We start from the raw sequence: 23,625 nt of genomic DNA on the forward strand, positions 1-23,625 counted from the left end.
CTCCATCAATGTTGCTGTGGCTTGGGAAGACAGATTTCTGTATCCCTGAGGATCCTCCCCTTCATCCTTCTTCCCCCAGCTTTATATGCTGAGCATGACACCCTGTGATATGGAATGTCCCTGTGGTCAGCAGGGGTCAGCTGTCCAGCTGTGTCCCTTCCCAGCTCCTTGTGCACCCCCAGCCTGTGCTGGTGGGGTGAGGTGAGACGCAGAAAAGGCTGGGATGCTGTGTAATCCCTGCTTAGCAGTAACTAATACATCCCTGTGTTATCAGCACTGTTTCCAGCACAAATCCAAAGCATAGCCCCATCATTAACTCTTATCCTAAAATCAGCACAGATGGTTTAGCAGCCTCCAGTTCTGTGAAAAGACACATTCATGGGGCCTTTTCAGCCCCAGTTTCTTATGCATTATCTTTGGAGCTCAGGTTTTTGTTCAGGGTCTCTCTTCATATGAACACACAACACCCTGCATAATTAGGCTTTGAGTTAGGCCTGTTACCATAGTGCAGTTAAAATCAATTGGTACCTAGAGCAATAAGTACCTAGCTGGATCTGCAACTGTTTTTTTCCTTTTTTATTTTTCAGTGTCAGTTTCTGTGGCTTTAAAGTTGCCAAAGGTGGATTGAACAGTAGGTTTCAGAAATTTTGGAGGAGTTGTTGAAAGCTAAGTGAGCATTAATCAGTATCAGAATGGTGAATGTAAATGCTCTTTGGCATATGTCCCCTTTTTTAGGGTGAAGATAGGCAAGCTATCAGAATTTCTTACTACTTCTTTTCATACCTATCTGAGCTTCCTGGATCCAGATTGTGACCTAAAACTGTTTGATGACCGTAATGACAACTGTAATAGCCCTGACAGTGAATATGGAGACTACCCAGCAGATTTCTGTGAAAAAGGTAGTAGTGTTTTTTCACCTGGTATTTTTTTCTCTGTCAAGTTCTATCAGCAGAGCCTGGGTTTGCCCACAGTGCAGAGTCTGTTCTGTGCACAGCTGATGGTCATTTGGTTTTCTTGTGCAACCACCTGAGGGCATGACCTGCATGACTTAGTTTGGAGAATTAATTAATTTGTCTTCTTCTTGCATTTGTAGTATGGCATTGACTGGCAACTGCTACAGCAAAGCTGAGTCTGGAGAGTCAGCAGGTGGGGAGGTGTGGAAGAGGTTAGAGGGAAAAGGACTGTGAAGAGTCGTGGACAGGAGCTTGTGTGGAAGAGATGATAGAATCTTAGAATCATACAAATTGGAAGAGACTTTTGCAATCATCAAGTCCAGCTGTGTTCTATGATCTACCAGCAAAATAAAACCCCTTTTGATTCCTTTCAAAGGCAAAGCTAGCTTCTAGCTTCTAAATCTGTTTTCAAAACTGTGTCAAAAATGTTTTTTTCTTTTGTTTCCATTTTTTGGCTTAAAAAAATCTCTTCCTTACACTATTTTTGCATATTTGAGTGCCCTTATAAATAAGCAATAATATAGTGGTGTATTTGAATAAGAAAGTGATGATGATAAATAGTGATTTTTACCTTTAAGAAACCATTTTTTTTTAATGTATGTTACACTAGATAGCCAGGATGAGCTGGATCAGTATATAAATGATGTCCTGCAGAGCACAGCCCTGAAGTCATACCTGCCTCCAACTTCAAAGACAACGAGTGAACCACCTGTGTTCAGTGCAAACAATTCCACAGAAGAGATACTGTCAATAATGGCCAAGACAAAGGGCTTGGAAGTTCCAGGTATTTCTCCCTATTGTTTATTTAGTGATAATAATTAAAAAACCTGGTTTGGCTGCTACAAGGGGTAAGTTCAAGTATTTAAAAGTGACACCTTTTGACATACTTGTGCCACTAGTTCTTTCTGTATAGAGAATAAATAAGAAATTCCTTAACAAGTAAGAATGACTAAAAGCTGTTGCTGTTATGTTCCCACAGTATCCCGTGTCATGGTGTACACCTGCAATGAAATGTAACATTTAATCAAAGTTAATGTTATGGAAGCTGCTACAGCTTCTTAGAACCCAAATCAGTTAATTAATTTTTTTGTCTTTGCTTGTATGAAGGCAAACAAAATGTACTTTTTAATTTTAATAAAGTTGCTGTGAAATGAAATGTTTCAATACAAGAAAAACATAAATATTCACATGTACTTTCCAAATTTGTAAGAACAAATGGAATAGAGAGTGAGAGCAGTCTTTCTAATTATGCTACATTTCTGATAGCCTGTTTGGAGGATATATACACCAAAATAAGACTTTGGCTGAATTTGTAAATAGATTCCAACATATGCATTGTTTTATATGTAGATATGTAGTATTCAACATCCTGGTCAATGGAAGACTTCTCTTAACTTCAGGGTAAATTAATAACATCCAAGCTTTTCTGTTAGTTTTTTCTAACATCTTTCATGTGCCACATCATCTGTTCTTTCATTGAATTCAGCATATGAAGTTAACACAGCATTAACCTGTGTTTAGCATTATAATTTTAATTATGAAATCTTACCAGTTAGGCCATTTTCTCCACTCATTTCTGATTGAAATGTTTAAAACACTTGACAGGGTCAAGTCATTGGGCTGCAGGATTTCAGAGTCACAGGTCAAATAAGAGGTCTCAGTTGAGCATGTAAACCCCTGAGCCTCTGACACACTGATCTCAGAAACTCTCAGAGCAAACCTGCAAGGAGATAAGGTTCAGAACATGAGCTTGTTTCATGTACATGCACAGCATGTCAGAAGCACTGCCTCTGTATTTTGATTCTTGGAGGTATTTCTGTTATTTTTACCTAGTCAAGCTGCTTCATGTGGGTGTTTTTGATTTTCATGTTACTGAAAAAGCCTTTTTTTTCTTTCTGTTCTGGTGACTTTGCTTTTCAGCCGTGTCTATGTCTCTTCCCACTAAAGTTCTGAACACACACCGAAAGTCTCTGAATCTTGTTGATAATCCTCATTTCTTTGGGACAAAGGTACGGTGTGGGAATTTTTGTGGTTTTGGGATGCAATGCTGTAGCCTTTCCGTGTGTTTTCCTTCCAAACCCTCTGCCACATCTCATTTTTCTTCATGACAAGCCATTCTGTCCAAGGCACTCCCTTGTTTTGGAAATTTTTTTTTTTGGCTGGATGTAATTTTTTAGTCAAATAGACACTATCAAGTGGAAAGGTTTTAACTGAATGTGCAAAACAGAAAAGAACATAATGATTGCTTTATTTTTAAAAGCCAAAAGTTGTCATTGTCTTTATTCTAGCTGAACACAAGGGGAAGGACAGGATGTTCACAGGCTTTAGAGATGTTTTCCAAGAAATGCTACTTATAGTAACATCTGGGCAAGAGGGAATGTGTGAATGTCCTTAAGGCACCAGCCAAATCCCACCTCAAGGCATGAAGATGGGGTTGTGCTGGGCACTTGTTTTGTCTTGGTATATGTGACCAGCTGCTGAGAATGGCTAAAAGAGTTTGTACCAGCCTCCTGAAGGATTCTGCTCTGCACAAGGCTCTGTTCATGGAAATGGTATTTTAGGATTATATAAACTGCTGAATAGCTTGTTAAACAAAACAACTTTTCATCCAAGAATTCACCATAAGATTGCATCATCTGATTAGTTATCATTTTACTTGCAAAACTTATAATGGCAATATTTGCATTCACAAAGTGCCACTTATATACAGGTTAAGAGATGGAACTCAAAAAGCTCTAAATTATTTCAATAAAAAAAGGATAGTATCTCTCTGCTTTTCTCTTTACAACTAACATAAGATGACAGGAAAAGTATGCAGATAAAATTATGCAGTATCCAGATTTCTTTCTATTGTCAAAAAAAAAAAAAAAAAATCGATACAAGGTTCCATTCTAGGGGTTGTGCTTCTTCCGGTTAGTCTCCTTTCTGTGCCTGCAGTACCCTGGCAAGAACAAGTGATGTGTCTGTATTTCAAGTGCAGAGCTTTGTTGCAAGTCTGTTGTGATTTTTTTTAATGGAGAGTTTGAAGCTACAGGAAGTTGCAGATCTACTTTTTTCAAAGTCATGTCTTGTGATTTTTCATCCATCTTTGTTATCAGGACCATGAAAATGTTTTGCACTTACCTAAAGATGCTCATGGTGATTTGGATTGCAGGAAGCTTGTTGACCAGCTGAAGGAATGTCCAACACTCCATGATCAAGCAGATATCTTGTATATCTTGCATATACTCAAGTAAGTTGCCTTAGTATGAACTTCAGCATCTTTAAGTTTGGTCACAGCTATCTGATTATTCTTGTGCAAAAGGTCCACTGTTCAGGTTGTGTTTTGAGGGGACAGTGGAAATACTTTGTGCTTTAACAACCATATTTTCAGTTAGTTTGATTACAGGAATTATTTGGATACAAAAGAAGACTTGTGCAAATTCTGTAGTTGATTGGCACACAGTTACAAATACATAAAGTCTCCAGGGCTCACAAATTAGATGCACAAATCCTTTCAATGAATGAGAGCACACCCTACTATATTTGAGACACTCCATTTGAAGTTCACAAAGATTTGGTGTGATTTTCATACACAAGAATGAAAATGGAGGGAAAATTCATCTTGTCATTTTCTAACCAAAGGCAAAGTGCAATTTTGATGAGTGTTCACTATTTTTCCTCTAATCCCTTTGCATCTTTAAGTATACAACTGGCTAAAATTTGGTAGTTTTTAATTCTTGGAAGCAGTCTGGACCCATCTGCTGAAGTTAGTAAACACCTGTTATTTAAATTGATTTGATGGGAACAAAATGCAAATAGAAACAACAGAATCATCTTCTGAAGTGTGTTTATTGAGCTTGTTTTTTTTTTCCTGTGCAGGAAGGAGAATACTGCTGGAACCTGTCAGGTAGTTAGCTTTTGGTGCAAAGACAAGTATGTGTTAATCACAGATGGTCTTCCCTACTGCTACAAGGACTGCATTTTTGTTTATTTTAGTCTGTCTCCTGTGTGGACATCTTCTTTGATCTTCTTGATTTCCCAAGCAAAATGTTTAGCATCCTCTCTTAAAGAGTAAAGGAAATCCTGTAAAAAATATGGTTTGTTGTTTAACTGCATGTAACACCAGTAATTTCACCAAGGGAGAATCTGTTGGGCAGGCAGATGGACCTCTGGTGGACTCTGTCAGCAGGAGTTGAAAAGTCATTCTGTGACAGTTCAAAACATTGCCAAAGAGAAGCCATAGTGCAATGAATTTCAAAAGCAGGAGAGGAATAGAAATCTCCTTTGTTTTTTTCAGTAATGACATAAGCAACACAGAAGTTTAGTTAATAGCTAAGAAAGAGAAATGGTTAAAAAATCCCCCTGAAGGATCTGGAAAATAGGTGTAGTCTTCAGCAGCACTGAGATATAGTTGAATTCTGCTCTGAAAAAGCATTACATGGAGTGTTCCTCCAGCAAACTGTCCATGTGAATGCTCAATTCAAAGTCTAGCAGGAAATCCTTCAGGTGGTTCCTTTTCAAGTTGCTGGCTCACAGCTGAGTGAGTGCTGTAGTGTGAAAGTTCCTGGTATCAAGAGGATTTTGTCCACATATAGTCAATCTGTGGTGAAGGCACAGATGTCCCATTTGGTATTTAATTCTGTCACCAATGTGAGCAAGGCAGTCAAAATCCAGCTGTGTGGTAAAGTTTAGCATTGTGCCTGATGACAATTACCTCCTGTTTGTTTTGTGGCAGAGGTGCTGACTGGGACACAGAGCTGGATGGACAGTATGGTGTCACTGTTCACTGCCTCCTCAATGAGCTCTACAGAAAGGCAGGCCTCAATCAGGAATGGGGCTTAATCCGTTACATTTCTGGCATACTCAAAAAGAGACTTGAAGTCCTGGCTGAGGTATGAAATACAAATAATCCTGGTTCAGCTTCCTGACTGGGAACATAGATAAAACTACCTAGTTTGCTGTTGGAGTTTGTGCTTGCCCTTCTTCTAGTTTTACTTTACAACATACATAGTGCAGCATTTTTAATTAAATATCGGTTGTTTTTCTGATCTAGAGTCTTACTACATCTATATCTTTCATCTGTACTGCAAACTCTGCTAATGTTGGCATGGACTGAGAATGTTACACTGTAAATAGTTGTGAAGGCTTCATTTCATCTCTGTTAATTGGACAAGCTTAATTGTGTGCTTTGAAAGCTGCAGTTGTCACTGGTAATTGTCATTTGCTGTTGTGATGGTATGAACACTTTTGGAGCACTGCTGTGTCAGGGTGCTAGTGATGACACAAAAACATATCCGGCCCATTTACATCCCCTTGGGTCGACAGGCTGCCTTGTGAATGGATGTTTGGAACCATTTAAATATCCATGACTATTAAGTGATAACAAGAAAAATCCACTGTTAAGAGTACAGACATGATTTTGATCATTACAAAAAGGTTTCCTCTCAAGTATTCTAAGAGTATTTAATTTTCTAGTAATCCCCTGCATATTTCTGAGGAGCTCTTTCTGTAATTCATGGCTATTTTCTAGGCTCTCTGTCACATCTGGGATGCCTTATTTTAGTGACAGTCCTATCAGTGGAGAGCAGGATGTGATAATCACTGTGCATGGTACTTCATTAAGCACAGAACTTTTTGCCTTCTCAAGACACAATGAACGAGCAGTACAGACATGCTCACAAAAAGCCATATATGTTAAGTTGAGAAGGTATTGACAAAGAACTGGGGAGTAGAATAGAGATTATCTGTTTTCTTCCATGTTAAGGGAGTGAAAATAGACTCTTCAAAATCAGAGGAACACTGCTCTGTGATGTTTTTTTATTTAGGATACTAAAACAGGTAAACTGAACACCCACTTTTAAAGGAGGTCAGTATAAAAGAGTAAACACTCTGGTACCGGGGAAAGTACCTATTTCAGACTGTATCAGGAATGTGATGCAGTATGCTGAGTGTTTGTTTTAGGAGATATGTTAGTACACAGGATTTTTTAACTAATGCTGCCAAACTTTTCATTGATTAAAAATATGATTGTCTTAAATAAAGAACAAAACTTTATCATATGATAAAGGATGAAAGCCTTTATTGATCTGCCAGCCCCAGTAGAGTTCCTAATCTAATCATTATGCTGCTGATTTCACTGAGCAGGGAAACAGGCTACTTTCAAACTCTCATAGCCCTGTTGACCTCAGGAGATCTTTGGAAACTATTTAACAGTATTCTGCTGGATTTGCGTAATGTCTGGTAATTAATAGAAATGCATTTAAAAATTGCTAAAGAAACAGAATGAATTTAATTTGGTGAATTGAAAGCCATATCACTTCCACATGACACAGAGAAAGGTCTCTTGCTTTTTGTCCCCTAATGATAGGCATGCACAGACCTTCTGTCACACCACAAGCAACTTACAGTGGGCCTACCACCAGAACCCCGTGAGAAAATCATTACCACGTAAGTTGGAGCTCTGCCTCGGGCACAGGCTGCCCTTCATCTTCCTGCTGGTACCAGTCTGCTGCTTTTATCTTCTTTTAAACCTTACTCCTTGCCCTCAGAGGGATTTGCAGCCACCCAGGGTAGAATTGTAGGCGCCTTTGTTCCGGGTGATTTGATCCCAGTGCTTGTTCAAGAATTTAACCGCTGGTTGTGCTGAGTCACTGCTACCTGTGGTTTGACTTCTTGCAGCCCACTGCCCCCTGAGGAGCTCACAGATCTCATTTACGAAGCCAGTGGCCAAGACATCAGTATTGCAGTCCTGACACAGGTATGCAGCTTGTGCAAAAAGTTTCTTGGACTGTGCCCAGTGTTGTGCCAATGTTTGCTCTGAGACAGGGAAAGCCATGAAGACCCACTCTGACAGGTGCCTTTACGGATTTCTCCTTACAGGAGATAATTATGTACTTGGCGATGTACGTCCGGTCACAGCCCAGTCTTTTTGTGGAGATGCTCAGGCTCCGCATTGGTCTGATAATCCAGGTGATGGCCACTGAGCTGGCACGAAGTCTGAAATGCTCAGGTAGGAAGCAGTTTCATTGTAAGGGTACTTACAGTATCATTTTTGCTTCACCCTTCATGGTTGATCTTTTCATTTATGTGTGTTAAATCCTTTTATTAACCTCTTAGTTCATATGTGCAGTTACAAACCTTGAAGATCACTTTTTTTTTATTTAATGAAAGATTTCTTTTCCCTCAGCACCCAGTTATTCAAAGAATATCAGAGAATATTATTTATGGAATAACTCTGTCTCTGGAATTTAGATCCACATGTCATCTGCTGTTGGGAGATGGCTGTCATACCTTTCCAAGTGATCTTGTTCTATGAGGGAGCTACTGCTTTCTCATCATGAGCTTCGGTGAAGTTTTGCATAAGCTAGGACATAATAAAGATTAAGGCAAGAAGTGTTATTTCCATGGAGTGTTTGTTGTTTAGTCCTGAAATATATTTTCCATGAAATGTGACTGCCTATTCATTTTTTTAAAGGAAGGGCTAGCAAAAGAGTTAAATGTGATTGGACTTCATTCACAGTTTCCTGGCTTTATAGCTCGTTGTCTTCCCAGTGACATTTGTCATTCTGTTTTGTTTTATTTTGTTTAACTAGGTGAAGAAGCTTCAGAGAGCTTGATGAATCTAAGCCCCTTTGATATGAAAAGTCTCCTGCATCATATTCTCAGTGGGAAAGAGTTTGGAGTGGAAAGAAGCTGTAAGTTGTTCACTTTTATATGTTAAGTTAGATTGTCTTACAAGACAATCTAACTTAACATATAAAATCTATTCTTTAGATTTTAAAAATCTAAAAAATATAATAAATAAATAAATACATTTAGATTTTAAAAATCTAAAATCTAAATTTTTTAGATTTTAAAAAATAGATTTACATTTAAAAATTTAATTTCTATTCTTTCTGCATGTAAAATAAAGGTATAGGTAATATATTAGTCATGGGTGACCAGTACATGTGTAGGTCTGCTGTGAAATTAACAAAACATATGGTGGAAGCTATCCTGCACTGAAATAAGATTGTATCAAGTTTCCAGTAATATGGAGGCAAACTTTTAAAATGAAGACATTTTATTGAACCAGAACAGAAGCCATTAAAAAGTCATATCTAACCTGGCTTCAAGAAGCATGTCTTTGATGCCCACATATTCCTGACTGGCACATCAGCTGTCTCCTGGGCTCCTCTGTAGAACCTTAGAGACTTGTTGCAATTCTGACTAAATTTACAATTGCTCACTGTCTTGGAAAATCAGTTTCTGATATCCAAGAATGGATTTAGGCCCCTTACTTGATACAATCAGATGTGAAATCTTGATGTGGTTCTGTGAAAGGATGCTGTCACCAAAAGCATTGCACATTTCTGAAATTATTTGTGTTTAACTTTAGATAGAATTTAATCTATTTTTCTACCCCTAGAATGTTAAAAATGTCCATTTGCTTCTTTAGTGCGACCTGTAGATTCTTCTTCATCCAGCCCTGCAATTTCTATTCATGAGATGGGGCATTCTGGAGCAACCAAAACAGAAAGAAGTGGTATTACTAAATTGAAGAGTGAGATGAAGCAGGTGAGGTTTTTCTGTCAATGCTCATCAGAAAGTACAGCTTTTCTGGAACTGTGTTATGTTAGGTTTTATTCTTGCTAAATAACAGAAATTTCCAAAGTTGCTTTGATTTTAAAACTGATCACTAAATACAAGGCAGTTAAGGAATGTTTCCTCCAAAAATATTCTTCCTCTTTTGTTCTTGTTTCACATGCTGAATGTAGAATAACTTGAACAAACTGTAATGCATTTGTGGTGTCCAGTGTAAAAACAGCTCTTCTATCATGTTTAGCTAAGGAAATGTCAGATGCTTCTCTTCAAAGAGAAGCTTTTATGCAGTGTTCGATCTTGTACTTGGCCCAAGTTGCAAAACTGGACCACATGCCTTTTGGAAAAGATACAGGTGGAAAAGGAATCTTGTTTTGTTTTTTGTTTTCTTCCAGTTCTGTTTCTTCAGGAATGGAGGATGATTACTGCTAGAATTTATACATATATATTCAAGTTCAGTACTTTAAATTATACTTTATATGAGTATATGGAGAGATCACAGAAAACACAACCAAAATACTCTGAATGAATGTGACTAATGGTTTTATTAGGAGTGATTTGGTTTCTCTATTTTGTGTCTCTATTAGTAATTTTTATTTTGCTTTAAATACATAGAAAGGTAGTGGTCAAATAAAATATATTTGTAAGAAAGAGTCTATTTTTCCTCATGGGTTATTCAAACTACAGAGAGAAGGCTCCAAAAGACCTTATTGCAGCCTTGCAATATATAAAGGAGGCTTAAAGGAAAGATGAAGAGATGCTTTTTGCCAAGGCCTGTAGTGACAGGATAAGGGGCAACAGTTTTAAACTGAAAGGGTGGGTTTAGATTAGATGCAAGGACACTTTTTTATGATGAAGGGGTAGAGGCAGTGGAACAGGTTGCCCAATGAAGTTGTGGATGCCCTGTCCCTGGAAATGTATATGGTCAGATTGGATGGGGCTTTGAGCAGCCTCATCGAAGGAAATATTTGATGTTTTCCTTTGATTGATGAAACAGATTGAATAAGCCATCAGAAAGGAGTGGCATTTTTACACGGTCTTAACATGAAGCATTTGCTGGTGGCAGTAAAGATCAGTTAATGATTCTTCATGGGACATGGTCAGGCAGGGAAGCAGAGACCCCAGACCTGGTTGCTGTGTTTGAGCTGTGCCACTGCCGGAGCATCATCGTGGGTGTGGGGGAGGCTGTGAAGGTGCTGCCGAGTGTGCTGCTCTGGCCCTGAGGTGGCCTTGGAGATCAGTCCGAGCAGGGCTCCCAGTCAAACCGGGGTGTCTGGATTCAGGGCTTTTCCAGGAAGGAGGAGGGACAAGGCACTAGATGGCAGCATTATTTTGTTTGAAATACAGAGGTGGGCCTGAGCTGGAATACTTGGACCTCTCCTGACATTAGAAACATAGTTCCTTTGTTGCTTTCACATTCCACAGAAACTTGGTGTTTTGCACAGAAGAGGACTTGGCTGGGTTTATTTTTGTACCCCCCTGCCCCTCCCCACTTTGCCTTTCCTGCTGCTTCCTGCCACATCTCACTGCATTCTCTGAATAACTGACTAGCAGCTAATGTAGTGTCACTCTGGCAGGGGGTTGGGTGGGGTGGTGCAGAATACACTTCGTTGTTACAAGGAATATTTCAAGTATTTGTACTAACATCTCTGGATGTGTTGAGCAACTGCAGCTCCCTCTTTTGTGGCTGTTCTTTCTTCAGTCAGAACCATTAACACTGAATGTGAAGGCATGGCTTGGGGTGGGCAGTTAGAGAAAAGTGCTTCAAGTCTGAGGTGCTGCATCCACATTTCAGCAAAAAATTTGCCTTGCAGCTTTTTGTTTACTGCTGCCCATCCAGTTGGCAGCCTGCTGTTTCTCCAGCAAGATGACCTTCTCATGCAAAGAGAAGCTGGTGGCATGACAGCAAATGGGGAGTGGAAGTAGGGAGCTCAGTTTTTACCTTGGCCTCGAGTCACAGGGATGCTTTTGCTTGCATCTTAAACTGGTGGTTTGTGCTGGCCACGCTGGGAGCTCCATGGATGGCGTGGGCTGCCAAACAGGCTCCTGGCATGGTGGGCTCTGCCTCATGGTGACCCTGGGAATCAGCAGCAGCCGCCCTGGTATCAGCTGAAGTGCAACACTGCAAGAGGCCAGGGGTTGCTGCAGTTTTTCCCTGAGTACCTGAGGTTATTACATATTTCTTGTTTTTGCACCTGTGTGTTACCTAACCTTGTCTGTGTTCTGTTCTCCTGGCTGTCTGACGCTGGTGTCTGGTTTTGTTTTGTAGTTCTTTCATGAGGGTCACTCCATGTCCAGCAGCATGTTTGCTTCTACGGTAAAACACTGTCTGTAGCTCTGCACCTGCTATTCACTCTGTGTGTGTTTGTGTGTAAGGGTCTTGGTTCTAGACACCTCCTCTGTCTTCTCCTGCCTAAAACCTTGTTTTCAAGCCCTACCTTTTTGTCTTGTCTCCACTGGGAACCAATTCTTATAGTAATGTTCTAATAGAAGTTGAGTCTCACATTTAGATCCACTTAGTTCTTCTGAAGCTTAAGCAGTTGTAGCAGATAAAGTAGTATAGTAGATTTAGCTACTTGGTAGTGGCTTGGTACAGGTGTCTTCAGCATATAAAAGTAATGTAGTGTTGATAAATGCTGACAGCCTCTGGACAGTGAGGGACCCAGAATAGCTTCGAGTTGCTGAGATAGGGGTTGCATGAGTATATCTTCAAGAAGTCATCTTTCAAGGCAGAGAACTGTAGCTCTTCTTAAGCTCTCACTGTCTGCATCTTCAGATGTCAGTGGCACACCTCCCAGATGCCCTAAAAACACAGCTACAGGGCAGGACATTCTGTCTGTCATGGTCAGTTTGCAGGGGAAAGGAACAGCAAACATTGGAACATCAAAGGAACACCACGTGTGCCTCATGGACACTAGTAGCAGTGGAAATGGACTGTTTGCTGGGGACATTTTGCAGGGCTATCTAGAGTCTGTGAGCCTGCGCTTTCCAAACATGCAGTTTGCAGTCATTTTCCTCCTTCCCCATTACATTGCTCAAGTAGCTTCTTATTTGGAGATAAGGAGATTTAAGATGGCACTTTGAAGTCCTTTCTGGGCTGAAAGTAACAGGTATCAAAAAGGAAGGAGAACACAGAAGAGTACAGTCTCTGGGAGTGCAAGGAATGGGCAGAATGTATGTGTGAAAATCACAACAGCAATTTGGTGGTATTGCCCCAACTTTGAAAATGATCTGCTGCCTAATTTAGTGTTCAGACCTGGTAAAGTAAAATAATAGAGCAACAAGGGTACTAAAGGAAACAAGACTGATACTTACAGAGAGGCAGGCATGATGATTTTGTGGCCTCATTAAGTCAATTTTTAATCTACTTATTTTAATGGAGCTTTTGCATGAGGGCCTCTCTTGCTGGACTAATGAACCCTTTGATACTTTTACAACACCGAGCCCCATGTCCAATGATTTGGACCTACCTGCAGATCCCCCCACCTTGCACACCAGTGATACTGCCCTGGAAGCAGCAGCTCGTGCCTGGTAAAATAGTCAGATGTTGCATTAAACTAAGCAGTGAAGATGTCTGGGTTATGCCATGTTGAAGTGCTTGCCTGTTTTGTTGAGAAATTATGGAAGTACTTGAGAAATTAAGCTTGTTGCAAAGGGGAGAGATGAGGATGAAGGATCAGTCCCACCCCATCATCCTGTATGACACCAAGGCCTGTATTTTTTCCCTGGTTCCAAGGTAGCATTATAACAGAAATGTACTGGCCAGGAATGGCACTTGGGATGGTAGAAAGCAACTAACCAAAGCTTTAATGTCCTTACAGAGGGGCAGTACTCCATCCTCTCCCACCAGTACTTCTCCGAGTGGCTCCAGTGGAGACATGAGCTGGGGCGACAGAAAAGGGCAGTGGCTGCGCAGAAGGAGGCTTGATGGTGCTATTAACAGAGTTCCCGTTGGCTTTTATGAGAAAGTGTGGAAAATCCTTCAGAAGGTAAGCTGAATGCTGTGGAGGAAGCAAGCAAGCTGCAATCTGGGGAGGTGGTGGTCCAGGGGTGGCATCTTGCCAGGAATGGAAGTTGGTCAACAGGTGGAAACCAGAGTGACTGGTGGAAGGGTGTTTCTTGAACATGAAAGGGCTCCATTAGCAAAAGTTCATGTGTTTCTTTGAAAGTGTGTTTTTCTCTGAAACCACCAATGCTGAATTTTGGCTGAATGATTCTGTTCCACCGCTGCCTGTTGTGCATCCCCTGGCCTAATGCACATTGTCAGTGCACCTAAAGGGCACTGCAGTGCAATGCAGTTCTGTGCTCCAGTTCAGAAAGGCTGTGAGAAATGAAGTAGGAAACTGCTCTAACTCTTCCAGAATGCATTGAGACCTCTTGCTGGCTCTTCTGAGCTGTATGGCATTCTTAACCTTTTTTGTTTGTTAGTTTGGTTTTAAGTGAAAAGTAAGTCCTTGCTAGCACCTTGGATATCAGGGGTACAGAAATGTAAAAAAACCAACATGCAACTCTCCAGGAAGAAGGAGAGGGAAATTACAAATTTTAACTTATTTCAAAGTGATTATGCACCTGTTTTTCTGCTTTGCTGAATACAGACCAGCATTTGGCAACTTCCAGCACTGAGCTGTTCATGCTTGCTTAGTTGAGAAAAGAGTGCATCACCAGTTTAGGCTGGTTTGTCCTTCTAAAATCCCTTACACTGAAGCTGTTAGTGTTGATGTCAGCCAAGACAAATCATATATGACCTCTTGGCTATTTACTAATAGGATATTCCAGTAGAGTAAGCATCACTTCTGACCTAATGTAATAGCTGGGAGTAATTGTATGTTTTTTCTGGCTGTTAAAATGAATTGTATTTGTCTTCAATATTTCATTCGTAAAATCTTTTTGGATTATTCATAAAATCTGCCTCCTCTTCTTGGTATGTTTCTGTTCTACACCTCATGTACCCAGGTGTGTCCCTCCTTAACCTGCCTTTTCACCATTAAGGTTTTGTCATTGTTTTCTTTATACCACTTGTTATTTCTCTCCCCCAGTGGTTGACATCCTGAGGTGTGGTGTCCTGGATCTGAAACGCATAACTAAATGTTGTTCTAGCGAAAATGAAAAAAAGATTCTTGCTTTTGTGGTCTGTTGTCTTGCTTTTGTGTTATCTTTTATTTCCAAATCTCTTCCAGCAGAATGCTCCCATCGATTTGTTCCCTCCTTTGTGTGCCTTTGCTGTAGTGGCTCCTGAAGTGCTCTGCTTCGTTAGCTGGGCTGGAGCACAGCATGCTCTGGTGTGTCATGTCAAGCAATTTCTAATCTTTGCCAGTTACATAATAACTTCTTCAGGAAGGATAAAATAATATTTTTGAACAGGGCTTTTTATGTCATTTGGGGGTTTTTGCTTTGCTTTCTTTTTTCCTAACTGAAAGTTGTTACATATTGGCTTAGAACAGAGAACCCTCAAATTGATTTGCAAGAACTTTAATTTCTGTTCACTCTTGAAATGTTTCAGTGCCATGGTCTGTCCATTGATGGGTATGTCCTTCCTTCTTCAACCACCAGAGAGGTACAGTAAAATGCCCATGATTTTCTAGCCACATATCTGGATACAGGGTTTGACAGTGTAAGATGCAGCAGGGCCTCTGTTACAGATCCTTGGTTTTACTTTTAGAACATCTGGACCTTCCCCCAGCACCTTTGACAGCTTCCCTGGATCTGTGCAGGTGAATTCCTGCCAGGCAGCCCTGGGAGGAGGCTTGTGACAGGTTTTCCCTTTGCTGAGCCTGCCTTCTGCACACCCTCACTGTCCCCCTGTGCCCACTGGGAGGCTGCAGAGATGGTGGCTGACAGCAGCCTTCTGGGGGGAAGGTGAGGCAGCACAGACTTGCTGGAATAAAGAGGACACATTACTTGCCACTTGTTTTTTTATATGCTGCAACAGCAGGCAGTGTATTTTGGCTTCACAGTGTCAGAAGTAAATACCAGTTAAGGAGGATTGTTTCTAACCAAAGCTTTGGCTCTTTAAATCCATAATATTTTCTTGCACTTTTTCTTAGCTGATTCTGTCTTCAGGTGCACTGGCAAATTTTGAATTCACATCTATAAAACAAACTCTTGTGAATAGAAATCCATCACTGCAAGAGTGGTGCTTGTATGCCCAAGACTTTTTTCCTGAATGTTTCTCTCAGATTTGTCTCTGGCTTCCTTCTTTTCTGAGGAACTGTGGTAACAGCTGAAGAGAGCAGCTGGAATTTTCTGCCAAATTTAAATGGTGGTGGGGTTTGTGGCTTTTTTTTTTTCAGTAAGGAGAGCTTTATTTATCCCTATTGTGTAGATAAAGAGACTTCTATTTTTAGCCTGTCAGTATCTAATAGTATCTGGATAGTATCTAATTTTGCTGTTTAAAGCAATTGAATAAAATAAAATAACAAATTTCCTAAGGCAGCATAACATCCACAGAGCTATGCCAGTGCAAATTAAACCGCTCTGCAAACAGAATAGTGGTATTCCTGCATAGCAAAGCTCAGAGGTTATTTAAAAATCACCCCTCTAAGCAGGTAGTTGTTTTTAAAACTCAGCACTAAGTTTGGCTTTGCAACTCACCTGCAACGCCAGAAAGATATGTACAAGGCAGAATGTGCGAGACCACAGCCTGAGAAGCAAAGAGTTAATGTGCCAGCTAAGCATCAGCAGCACTGAATGTAAGTGAGATGTGTGTGTGATGGGTTGCAGGGCTGGAGCAGGCTTCTGGACGTTGTGTAACTGTTTGCAGAATCAGGTCTAGCAACACGAAAACTTTCTGTAAGTGCTAAAGCTGCACAAACATTTTGTTCACTTCAGTCAGTCTGCCCCCATGTGCGGAGAGGAGCATATGTTTCAGTGCTTGCAGGATGTGAGGAGCTAGTCTTTTGGATTTGTCAGTTTGTCTTTCCATTTCCACTCAAACTTGCCAGATGACCCCGTGCGAAATCAAGTTTGCAGTGCACGTGGAGTCAGTGCTGAACCACGTCCCCCAGCCCGAGTACAGGCAGCTCCTGGTGGAAGCTATTCTCGTCCTGACGTTCCTCTCTGACATCGAGGTGAACAGCATCGGGGGCATCATCCACGTGGACAGAATCGTGCACATGGCCAATGACCTGTTTCTGCAGGAGCTGGTGAGCTCAAAGGGCAGTGGGGGGAAGCCTCCTCCTTTCAAAATTATCTCCTGCTCGTTTTTTAACGTGTGCGATGAACTTGATTTTGTTCTGGCTTTTTCTCTTATAAAGGCAGACCAAATCACTTAAGTATCTTCTGGAAATATATTTGGGAAAACTAATGTAAGAATCGTGGGAGATTTAATAAGGGAATAAAACTGTAGTGGCTAACAAGCTCTGAAGTACAAGGGTAGATTGAAGTGAAGTTCTGCTTTATCAAGGCATTACTATTACAAATATTTGACTAATCCCACCCATTCCCCCCAAAGGACAAAAATCCATGAAGTTATGTGTTCTTCATTTACTTGCACTGATCCAACTAAGTCATGTGGGCCCTATTGTAATCCTGATTAAGGTTTTCATGAGGGGAAAGAGAATTGCTTTCAGTAATCAGCACAAATAAAAAATCATAATGTGGTGGGGTTTTTTCCCAATGTATAAGCATTCATGCCTAACTTGCTCTACTTCTTTGCTTGTGTCTTTACAGAAATCATTTGGAGCTACTGGTAGTATCTTGGAGAAAGACACAGCCACAGGAATTTGCCACTTTTTTTATGATAGTGCTCCCAGTGGAGCCTATGGCACCATGACTTACCTAACAAAAGCCATAATTATTTATTTACACGATTTCCTGCCCAGCACAGGCTGTGCAATGCAGTAAGTGATGCCTCACATGGTAGGAAAGGCTCCGAGGCTCTTCCTCCCCAGTTCCCTGTCATGAACACCTTGGTTGCTGCCTCTGTGTGTGCCATGCACTCACTCAGCATTTGGCACTGCTGGAGATGCTCTGTGCACATCTACTGCTGGGGACAGGGAGCCGGAATTTGGCCTGGTTTTAGAAGAGTGTGTGAGAAATAACAAATAATGAGGGTTATTCTGCCCAAAGTGCATAAATGTAATTCATATTAAATTAGCAAGAATTATACAGTTCTGCCAAGGGGGAAACAGATTACTCTGTGGAGATCAAAAGGCATAATAAAACAAGGGAGCTGCATCTTGGGCACAGAGTCTCACAAATAAGGGAAGTGATGGAATTCATTAATTTTTCTCCTGTTGTGTGTAAATGTACATCGTTGTGAATCACTAATGCACAGTATGAAACATCCAGGGAAATTGAAATTAGAGGAGTAAGAATTACTTGAAATGATGTGGTGATATTTCTAATACACTTTTATCCTGATTCTCTACTCATTTGCACCTAGTCAGTGCAGGGCTAATGCCAGTAGGGACAAACATCTTACAGTATCCACTAATTTGGGAGGATGGCCTCTGTCAGGAAGCCGCATCTGTCTTTAATCTGAATAGCTTCCTTCCCTGCATCCCCAAGACTTTGGAGGCAAAATCTCAAGACTCCAGCTTCTCCAGTGTGACAGACAGTTTTATGCCTGTAATCCTTTCCTCTGAATGGAGCAAGATAAACCTCATCCACTTGAGCACCATTTCCAAGTCTCCTGATCATTTCCCTTGCAAACAGCCTCAGAGTTAAGAATGGCATAATTGTGCCTTTTCCAGTGTAGCATGAGTTTATGGAAGGCTTTGATGTTTCTCTTTAGTTTTTTTTTCTTTTCTCTTCTTTTTATTTCCTTTTCAATTTTTTCTTTTTCTTCTTTTTAGTTTGAAGTCATACTGGTCTCATGTAATTAGGGGTTGGGCTGCCTGGAAGTCTTCCTGCAGACAGTTCCCAGGTTAATGCTGTCAGTTGGAGGCTCTGATGTGCTGCAGGGAGTAGATGCATCCTGCATGGAAATGACTCCATGGCCATTTAAACTGAAAACAGTTTGGCAGCCTCTGGAGAGGAAAACTATGTCTTACCCCAGGCACTGGCTGTGGTTTTCCTTGTGCCTGTGCTGCTGGCTTTGCCACCAGCCACATGTCAGCATCTGACTAACAGCTTAGGAAAGTGGTAGTAACTTCAGCATCCCATGGCCACAAACAGGCTCCCTCAGTAGCACTGCTGCTATGTGAGCAGAAAGGATCAGAGTAATTCTGTCTTGCCAGGTAGAGGTGAAAAGAGCAGATAGGCCTGTAAAAATAAGTACTTTCTGAGCTATATAAGCCTGACAGCCTGCCTGCTGTCCCTCTACACAGTCACTGCTCTATAGCAGTATCTGGGATCTGACTCAAGAGAGTGTACGTGTAGGAGGCCTTAGTGTGAGGTGATTTAATGTTTTTTTCAGAGACCAGAGGAGTTTGGTAGTCCAGAGGACCAGGAGCCCTGTTACCCACCATGGGAACCATGGGCCTGTGCAGGGGCCAGTATAAAGTGACAGCTCAGATACAATTAGCACTTGGGTGTGGAAGTTATTTTATTGGCGTGGTGCCTGTTTTGTAAGGGTTTGCCTTTGTTATGGTTTGGTGTGGGTTTTTTAAACTTTTCATGTGTATTATGAGAGCTCACTTGGCTTGTTTCCCAGTGAAAGGAAGTAAAATCCTTTGTCTAGTTTAAGCAGATGTGATAGTGCAGAGCATAAGCACAACAAGAGCATGGTGATGGTTTTTTTATTCTACTCAGTATCATACAAAAAGTAGTAGCAGTTATTTTTGCTTTTCTTCTTGAATCCTAGATTGAGAGAGATGCAAGATGACTTTTTGCTTAGACTTCTAATTTTTTTTTTTTTTACCTACTGTGTGAATTTCTTTTCAGAAACAAGAAGGCTGATGTTGGTTTTCCATGCAGCTGCATTGAAGTCTAAAGCAATGAAATGTATGGCCTAACATACCTGGACACCCTTTAAGACTTCTTTGTTTTTAAATGGGAGTGTCATTGGTGTCTTTACTATCAAATTCACAGTATGACCTAGGTTATGGTATATTCATGACGATCACGATGAATTACCACGTGGAATGCAGGCAATTGGAAAGTGTTTATGTGGTAATTTGAAGAGTTTAGGTATCTATCTGGTGGTGAAGAGTGGTACTCAAAGACAAGGCCAGTGGAAAGCAAACTTGTGTTACTTGCAGGGTCAGGCACAGCTGCACCTTGCTGCTGTGTTACTGCTCAGAGCAAAGAACCATTGCAACTGGAGAGTGCCTTGCAGTGCAAACCCATTTATGTAAATAAGGTTTTACACAGACCCCCTGCTTTGCTGAGGAGCCCCTGTGTGTGTGAGGCTGCTGCAAAGCAGAGCTGGCACTGGCAGTGGCCAGGGTGTGCTCCCACATAAAATGCAGGACGACTTTGCAGTTTGTGCAGGGCTGAGCTAATTGCCAGAGACTCTCCATGGTTGTGCAGCTTCCCTCGGGAGCCAGCAGAGGATGGCACTGCCAGCTCCCAATCCCTGGAAACTCATTTATGGAAAGAAGGCAAAGGTGAACAGACCTGTCCTGTGCCTCAGAAAAAAAGGGCATTAGTGAATTAAAACAGATTCACCTGAGAGCTGCTCATGCCAGCCTGATGGGCCCTGCTGCCCCCAAGCAGTTTGCAGCTGTGGCATCAGGAGCCCCCACACAGTGCTGGGGGCAGCTGGGTGTGCCTGGAGACAGGCATGGGGCTGGGGGGAGGAGCTGGCAGGATAAGGACCTGTGTCCAGCTAAGAGCTCATGCCACATGCTGGCCCCAGCCCAGCTCCCCAGCCCAGTGTCCCCCCTGCTCACACTGTTGCCTTCCCTCTGCTGTGACAGGGACGTGGGTTTGTCAGACTAGACAGATCAAAAGTGCCACTGATCTCCCTCCGCTGCTGGTCCCACAGGTAACTGTGAAAACTGAATGGGTGGAGTACAAAGTTTGTCTGGCTTCTCTCCTGCTAACTGTAGTCTCCTTTCTCAGGGAAAGAGTCCCGCTTGTTCCTGGAAGGTGCAGGTGAGCCACACAGTCCTTGGCTGCCCTGCAAAAGGGCAGCCACTTTCTGTGGGGTAGTGAAACACCTGGCCTGCCACATGTGGACATGGGACACTGCAGGAATATGTCACCCCTCTGGCAGTAGCCAGGGCCTTGAGTGAAGGGGAGCTTGAGTCAGTCCAAGTCCAACCTTGGGCACTTTTTGGAGTGGTCAGCAGGCAGGAGCAGAGTTGCCCAGAAAGCAGGAGAGAGAGGTTACCAGTGGTGGCACCTGTAGCTGTAGGGTGAGAGCTTGGCACTCTGCAGGCTGATTCAAGTGCTGCTTAAAGGACCACTCACATCTAGAATATTAAGTAGCTGCTGCATAGAATCATGACTGAAAAGGGATTGAGGATGTGGGTTATAGAATCAGTTTGGATTTAAGTACAAGCAGCAGGGCTTTTTCCCACTCACAGTTTCAGTCTCATGTGGCATTTATTCCCAGCATTAGATGTTTCACAGTTATTCCCCCTGCCACCCCCCTTCTGTCAGGGGCCAGAGGGCTCTTTGTGCCATCAGCAGCTGACAGGACAGGCTTTCTTTTTTGGCTCAATGATTGAGCTCCTCTCATACCTCAGTCCTGCATCCCCAAAAGGCTCTCCCTGCCTGCTGAGTGAAGCTGTGCTATGACTGTACCTTGGCATCCCCTCTTAGGAAGTGATCTCTCGAGGCCAGTCCCCTTCATGCCAGGTTCAGGAGTGTGTCCTTTGTGGGGGACATCTACACTGGAAGCTGCCAGCCATCCTTCAGAGCTCCTGTGTCTCATTGTACAGCCTAGCTTTGTCCTCTTTACTGGGGCAGGTGCAAAAGGGGGACTCCAGAGCTGCAGTGTCCAGTTCCACCTTGCACTTCACACCCACCACATGGAAGCCAACAGTGGGAAGCAAGATCCCACCACACACAGAGATGTTTGGTCATTGTAAGTGGAGCCTTTTTTGTAAATCCACTGGAATACGGTGGGACTGATCATCACAGTGCATAGATCAGAATAACTGCATGCTAAAAATATACATTATGTATTACCAATGCCATTAAAGTTTCACTGTAAATTTTGTTTGTACTGTTAAAGATTTTTCTTTCCCCTCCCCCAAGGCAGTAGAAATAAGCATGTGCATGTTTGTTCATTCATCTGTCAGATTAGAAAATACTTCTGGAAAAGTGTTCTGTATTTAATAGTAGAAAACAAGATTTAAGAGAGACAGCAGTGCCTTAAGCTTGGGCTGCTCTTACATTCTGGGATGATAAACTTGGAAGGATACTTTTTTTGTACTTTCAGCACTTCTGTTAAATGAAACCAAGCTGCTTTACTTAGCTTATCTTTAGCTATTAAAATTTAAAGAGGGACTAGGTTGGAACTTTTTCCTACCCAAAAAGCACTTTATGTGCATTTGATTTACTGAGGCTGAATGAGGTAATACAGTTACCAAAAAGCTCCTGACCTGATGTTGCTTTCAGAGTGTAAGATGCAAGAGCATTATGTCCAGATCTCCTGACTTCTCCCCCTTGGGAATTGACAGGTGGTACTGGCAGGAATGGGAATATTGACTTCCAGTCAGGGAAAGGAGACAAGAATGTGAGTGCAAGAGTCTTCAACCTTGCTGCCTTCCAAAAACTCAATTTCAGAATTTCTCTGTTTCCTTTCCTTGGTAAAGAATTTATATTTAACTATTAGATTTTGTAGTATCAAAATATGTTTACTCTTGTGTTCTTACTCATTTCTGTTTTTAAGAAACCCAGTTCATCTTCAGGAAGAGTGTTCTGTGGTGATTGAGGCAGGGTGCAAAACACAGGCAAAGAGACATCCCCCTTAGGCATTGCTCAGAAAGCTAAAGCTTTATTCTGTGATCTGTCACGTGTTGCATTCACATGCTGTGGATTTAGCCTTCATTAAGGTCATTGAGTTATCTCGGAATCACCAAATCCCAGAATGGGTCATGTTGGAAGAGACCACAATGAATCATCTGGTCCAACCTCCCTGCTCAGACAGGGTCATCCCATAACATATAACAATATAGCACAGGACTACATCCAGATGGTTCTTGAATATCTCCAGTGAGGGAGACCCCACGCCCACTCTGGGCATTCTGTTCCAGTGCTCAGTCACTGCACAGGAAAGAAGCTCTTGCTCATGTTCAGGTGGAACTTCCTGTGCATCAGTTTCTGCCCATTGCCTCTTGTCCTATTGCTCAGCACCATTGTGAAGAGCCTGGCTCCATCTCAGAAATAGTTATGATTGTTTCATAGCTCCATATCTCAACAAATATGGGGAAAAGTAACCAGAGGCAAGAGGAAATCTAGTGCAAGTGTAAACATCTTTCAACCAAGATCCTCTAAGTTGTACCTGTAAACTATTAGAAGGATAAGAGATTGACCTGGAATAATTTAATTCCTCTGCATCATGCAAAGAGCAAGATTAAATGCAGGACTATCCATTTTAACCAGATGCTTCCTCCCTGTTTTCCTCTCCTGCAATGAACACCCCACAGCCAGCCTCTTGTGCCTGTTCCATCACCAGGGGGGATCTGATATGTTCCTTGTGGTTATCAATGCACTCAGCTGTCACTAAGGACTGCTGACAGACATGTACCAAAGTCTCTCTTCCTACACAGCTGTAGGCATGACCTTGGCAATGTTCAGGGATTAGATTGATGGGGGAGATGCCACCAAGAGGAGGGGATGAATTGTAAGGTCCTGCCAGTGTGTGGCAGTGACACAGTAATACTCTAAGTGTGGGTTTTCATCTCCTCTATCCCATTATTAGCAGGTACAGATCATCTAGGAAGGGCTAAATAAAGGCTTGCACTGTGACCCTATCAAGCAGCCCTTTTATGACTAACGACAGCAAGCTGAGCTTCCAAGACAACCCACAACAAGTTCTGCCTTTTCATTAGGTTGCCTTTTTCTCAAGTCTGTGAACAACGTGAAAGGCCTCTAAAAATTCGTTGAAGTCAATGTGGCCATCTTTGTTGTAGTCTATGCTGAGAACTAACTTGTCAATGGAGTCATCCTGTATATCAATGCCCAGATGAGAAGTGAACAGTCTCCATGTCTGGCTGAATTCCTCAAGAGAAATCAAACCTAAAGGAGACAGACAATAGGTTGCTTTTGGCAG

At 41.8% G+C, this 23,625-nt stretch overlaps 2 protein-coding genes across 3 annotated transcripts in view; one reads left to right on the forward strand and one right to left on the reverse strand.

The window, feature by feature from the left end:
* Positions 1-21,567, forward strand: part of PHKA2 (phosphorylase kinase regulatory subunit alpha 2) — a 46,290-nt gene extending 24,723 nt beyond the window's left edge. Inside the window, exons 18-32 of one of the 2 annotated variants that reach the window (XM_053934345.1) lie at positions 736-899; positions 1,564-1,737; positions 2,874-2,962; positions 4,052-4,185; positions 5,671-5,827; positions 7,303-7,382; positions 7,614-7,692; positions 7,815-7,944; positions 8,528-8,629; positions 9,373-9,491; positions 11,785-11,832; positions 13,337-13,504; positions 15,016-15,069; positions 16,457-16,657; positions 17,184-21,567. In XM_053934345.1, the coding sequence (XP_053790320.1) occupies positions 736-899; positions 1,564-1,737; positions 2,874-2,962; positions 4,052-4,185; positions 5,671-5,827; positions 7,303-7,382; positions 7,614-7,692; positions 7,815-7,944; positions 8,528-8,629; positions 9,373-9,491; positions 11,785-11,832; positions 13,337-13,504; positions 15,016-15,069; positions 16,457-16,657; positions 17,184-17,357 (1,873 nt within the window). In that variant the 3' untranslated portion in view covers positions 17,358-21,567. The remainder of the gene's footprint in view (positions 1-735; positions 900-1,563; positions 1,738-2,873; positions 2,963-4,051; positions 4,186-5,670; positions 5,828-7,302; positions 7,383-7,613; positions 7,693-7,814; positions 7,945-8,527; positions 8,630-9,372; positions 9,492-11,784; positions 11,833-13,336; positions 13,505-15,015; positions 15,070-16,456; positions 16,658-17,183) is intronic. The other variant, XM_053934346.1, reaches the window with a different exon arrangement.
* A 753-nt stretch (positions 21,568-22,320) lies between these two features.
* The window catches only part of PPEF1 (protein phosphatase with EF-hand domain 1), a 38,262-nt gene continuing 36,957 nt past the window's right edge, over positions 22,321-23,625 (reverse strand). Inside the window, exon 17 of the mRNA XM_053934344.1 lies at positions 22,321-23,591. Coding sequence (XP_053790319.1) covers positions 23,401-23,591 — 191 coding nt within the window. The 3' untranslated portion in view covers positions 22,321-23,400. The remainder of the gene's footprint in view (positions 23,592-23,625) is intronic.

Source organism: Vidua chalybeata, chromosome 2, assembly GCF_026979565.1.
Source record: "Vidua chalybeata isolate OUT-0048 chromosome 2, bVidCha1 merged haplotype, whole genome shotgun sequence".
Lineage (NCBI taxonomy): Eukaryota > Metazoa > Chordata > Aves > Passeriformes > Viduidae > Vidua > Vidua chalybeata.